Source organism: Lepidothrix coronata, unplaced genomic scaffold (genome assembly GCF_001604755.1).
Source record: "Lepidothrix coronata isolate B3197 unplaced genomic scaffold, Lepidothrix_coronata-1.0 Scaffold803, whole genome shotgun sequence".
Classification (NCBI taxonomy): domain Eukaryota; kingdom Metazoa; phylum Chordata; class Aves; order Passeriformes; family Pipridae; genus Lepidothrix; species Lepidothrix coronata.
Window position 1 is genome coordinate 6,551 of NW_016690983.1, and position 3,566 is coordinate 10,116.

The following is a 3,566-nucleotide window of genomic DNA, read 5'->3' on the forward strand; positions in this document are numbered from 1 at the left end:
CTGATTTGGGGTCTCTCTCTGATTTGGGGTCCCTCCCTGATTTGGGGTCTCTCCCTGATTTGGGGTCTCTCCCCGTTATTTTGGGTTCCCAGGTCCGTGCTCTCCCCTCCCCGGGTCGCTCTGCTCTCCCCCCAGCCCTGCCGTGGGTTCCCGGGGGGTGTGAGCTGCGGTTCCAGCTCTCGGGGGTCCCTCCCTGATTTGGGGTCTCTCTCTGATTTGGTGTCTCTCCCCGTTGTTTTTGGGGTCTCTCCCTGATTTGGGGTCTCTCCCAGGTCCGTGCTCTCCCCTCCCCGGGTCGCTCAGGGGTCCCCCCAGCCCTGCCGTGGGTGCCCGGGGGGTGTGAGCTGCGGTTGCAGCTCTCGGGGGTCCCTCCCTGATTTGGGGTCTCTCCCCGTTATTTTTGGGTTCCCAGGTCCGTGCTCTCCCCTCCCCGGGTCGCTCTGCTCTCCCCCCAGCCCTGCCGTGGGTCCCCGGGGGGTGTGAGCTGCGGTTGCAGCTCTCGGGGGTCCCTCCCTGATTTGGGGTCTCTCCCAGGTCCGTGCCCTGCCCTCCCCGGGTCGCTCAGGGGTCCCACCGGGGTTGCCGTTTGTTCCCGGGGGGTGTGAGCTGCGGTTGCAGCTCTCGGGGGTCCCTCCCTGATCTGGGGTCTCTCCCTGATTTGGGGTCTCTCCCAGGTCCGTGCCCTGCCCTCCCCGGGTCGCTCTGTGCTCCCCCCAGCCCTGCCGTGGGTCCCCGGGGGGTGTGAGCTGCGGTTGCAGCTCTCGGGGGTCCCTCCCTGATCTGGGGTCTCTCTCTGATTTGGGGTCTCTCTCTGATTTGGGGTCTCTCCCAGGTCCGTGCTCTCCCCTCCCTGGGTCGCTCAGGGGTCCCCCCGGGGTTGCCGTGGGTCCCCGGGGGGTGTGAGCTGCGGTTCCAGCTCTCGGGGGTCCCTCCCTGATTTGGGGTCCCTCCCTGATTTGGGGTCCCTCCCTGATTTGGGGTCTCTCTCTGATTTGGGGTCTCTCCCCGTTGTTTTTGGGGTCTCTCCCAGGTCCGTGCTCTCCCCTCCCCGGGTCGCTCTGCTCTCCCCCCGGGGTTGCCGTGGGTCCCCGGGGGGTGTGAGCTGCGGTTGCAGCTCTCGGGGGTCCCTCCCTGATTTGGGGTCTCTCCCCATTGTTTTTGGGGTCCCTCCCTGATTTGGGGTCTCTCCCAGGTCCGTGCTCTCCCCTCCCCGGGTCGCTCAGGGGTCCCTCCGGGGTTGCCGTGGGTCCCCGGGGGGTGTGAGCTGCGGTTGCAGCTCTCGGGGGTCTCTCCCTGATTTGGGGTCTCTCCCCGTTGTTTTTGGGGTCTCTCCCAGGTCCGTGCTCTCCCCTCCCCGGGTCGCTCAGGGGTCCCCCCGGGGTTGCCGTGGGTGCCCGGGGGGTGTGAGCTGCGGTTGCAGCTCTCGGGGGTCCCTCCCCGCTCGAACGGGTCCCGGTTCGTGCTCGCCGTCACCGCCCTGGACGGGGGGGCCCGGCGGGAGCTGCGGCCCCGGAGGGACCTCGACGACGAGTTCGCCCCGGGAGTGTTCGAGGTGAGGCCCTGGAGCCCTCTGTCCTTGCTGGCAGGGGAATTGAACTTGGGTTTCGTTTAATTTATAGTTTCTTTAATTTATATTTCATTTTATTTATATTTTCTTTGATTTATATTTCACTTAATTCATATTTTATTTAATTTGTATTTTATTTAATTTATATTTTATTTAATTTGTATTTCATTTAATTTATATTTTATTTAATTTGTATTTTATTTAATTTGTATTTCATTTAATTTATATTTTATTTAATTTATAGTTCATTTAATTTATATTTTATTTTATTTATATTTCATTTAATTTATGTATTATTTAATTTATATTTTTTAATTTATATATTATTTAACTTACATATTATTTAATTTATATATTATTTAATTTATATATTATTTAATTTATATGTTATTTAATTTATACATTATTTAATTTCTTTTAAGTTAGTTTATATTTAAATTAATAACTTATATCTAGATTAATTTATGTTTAATTGAATCTGTTTAATGAAATTTAATTGATTTAATTTATTAATCTATTTAATGTAATTTATTTTTAATTTACATTTAATTTCATTTCAATTTAACTTAATTTCAATTTAATTTCATTTCTAGTTAGTTTCATTTGTACTGAACTTATATTTAACTTCAATTTAATTTAATTTCTAGTTAATTTAATTTATATTCAATTTATATTTAATTTAATTTACATTTAATTGAATTTCTAAGTTTTACTAAATTTAATTTACATTACATTTAATTTATATTTCATTTACATTTAACTTAATTTCTACTTAATATGCATTTAATTTAATTTCTATTTCTTGTCTATTTAAATGATATTTATTTTTAATTTAATTTAATTTTTATTTTAATTTATTTACGTTTAATTTACATTCACATTTAATTTATTTTGCATTTAATTTAATTTTAATTTAATTTGTATTCATTTTAATTTATATTTAATTTAATTTCATTACCTGTGTGCTTTGGGGTCTCCAGGGGTTGTGGGTGGGAAGTTTTCCCGTCTCTCGGTGACTCCGGGTGGGCTCCGGGCCCTGCCCCGAGCGACCCCGTCCCACCCCAGCAGGTCCCTCCCTCGCCCCCCGGGGTGTTCCCACCCCAAATCCCCTCATCCCAATCCCATTTCCTGCTCCCCCCACAGACACAGTCCCTGGTGGCTCAATCCCAATCCCAATCCCAAATCCCCTCATCCCACCCCATTCCCTGCTCCCCCCCCAGACACAGTCCCTGGTGGCTCAATCCCAATCCCAATCCCAATCCCAATCCCAATCCCATTCCCTGCTCCCCCCCAGACACAGTCCCTGGTGGCTCAATCCCAATCCCAATCCCAATCCCAATCCCAATCCCAATCCCTGCTCCCCCCCCCGACACAGGCACTGGTGGCTCAGTCCCCATCTCCCACCCCATTCCCTGTTCAGACACAGTCCCTGGGGACCCAATCCCAATCCCAATCCCAATCCCATTTTCCCCCAGATGCAGTCCCTGGGGACCCAATCCCAATCCCAATCCCATTCCCCCCCAGACGCAGTCCCTGGTGGCCCAATCCCAATCCCATTCCCTGTTCCCCGTACAGACGCAGTCCCTGGTGGCCCCATCCCAATCCCAATCCCAATCCCAATCCCAATCCCATTCCCCCCCAGACACAGTCCCTGGTGGCCCAGTCCCAATCCCAATCCCAATCACATATTCCCACAGACACAGTCCCTGGTGGCCCAATCCCAATCCCAATCCCATTCCCCCCCAGATGCAGTCCCTGATGGCCCAATCCCAATCCCAATCCCATTTTCCCCCACAGACACAGTCCCTGGTGGCCCAATCCCAGTCCCAATCCCAATCCCAATCCCATTCCCACAGACGCAGTCCCTGGTGGCCCAGTCCCAATCCCAATCCCAATCCCATTCCCCCAGACACAGTCCCTGGTGGCCCGATCCCAATCCCAATCCCATTTTCCCCCCCAGACACAGTCCCTGGTGGCCCGATCCCAATCCCAATCCCAT

At 50.9% G+C, this 3,566-nt stretch overlaps 1 protein-coding gene across 1 annotated transcript in view; it reads left to right on the forward strand.

Moving 5' to 3' along the window:
* GLMP (glycosylated lysosomal membrane protein) overlaps positions 1-3,561 on the forward strand; it is a gene marked incomplete at its 3' end in the record, with an annotated part of 9,579 nt that extends 6,018 nt beyond the window's left edge. The window contains exons 2-3 of the mRNA XM_017840078.1: positions 1,337-1,552; positions 3,424-3,561. Coding sequence (XP_017695567.1) covers positions 1,337-1,552; positions 3,424-3,561 — 354 coding nt within the window. The remainder of the gene's footprint in view (positions 1-1,336; positions 1,553-3,423) is intronic.
* Positions 3,562-3,566: the final 5 nt, after the last annotated feature.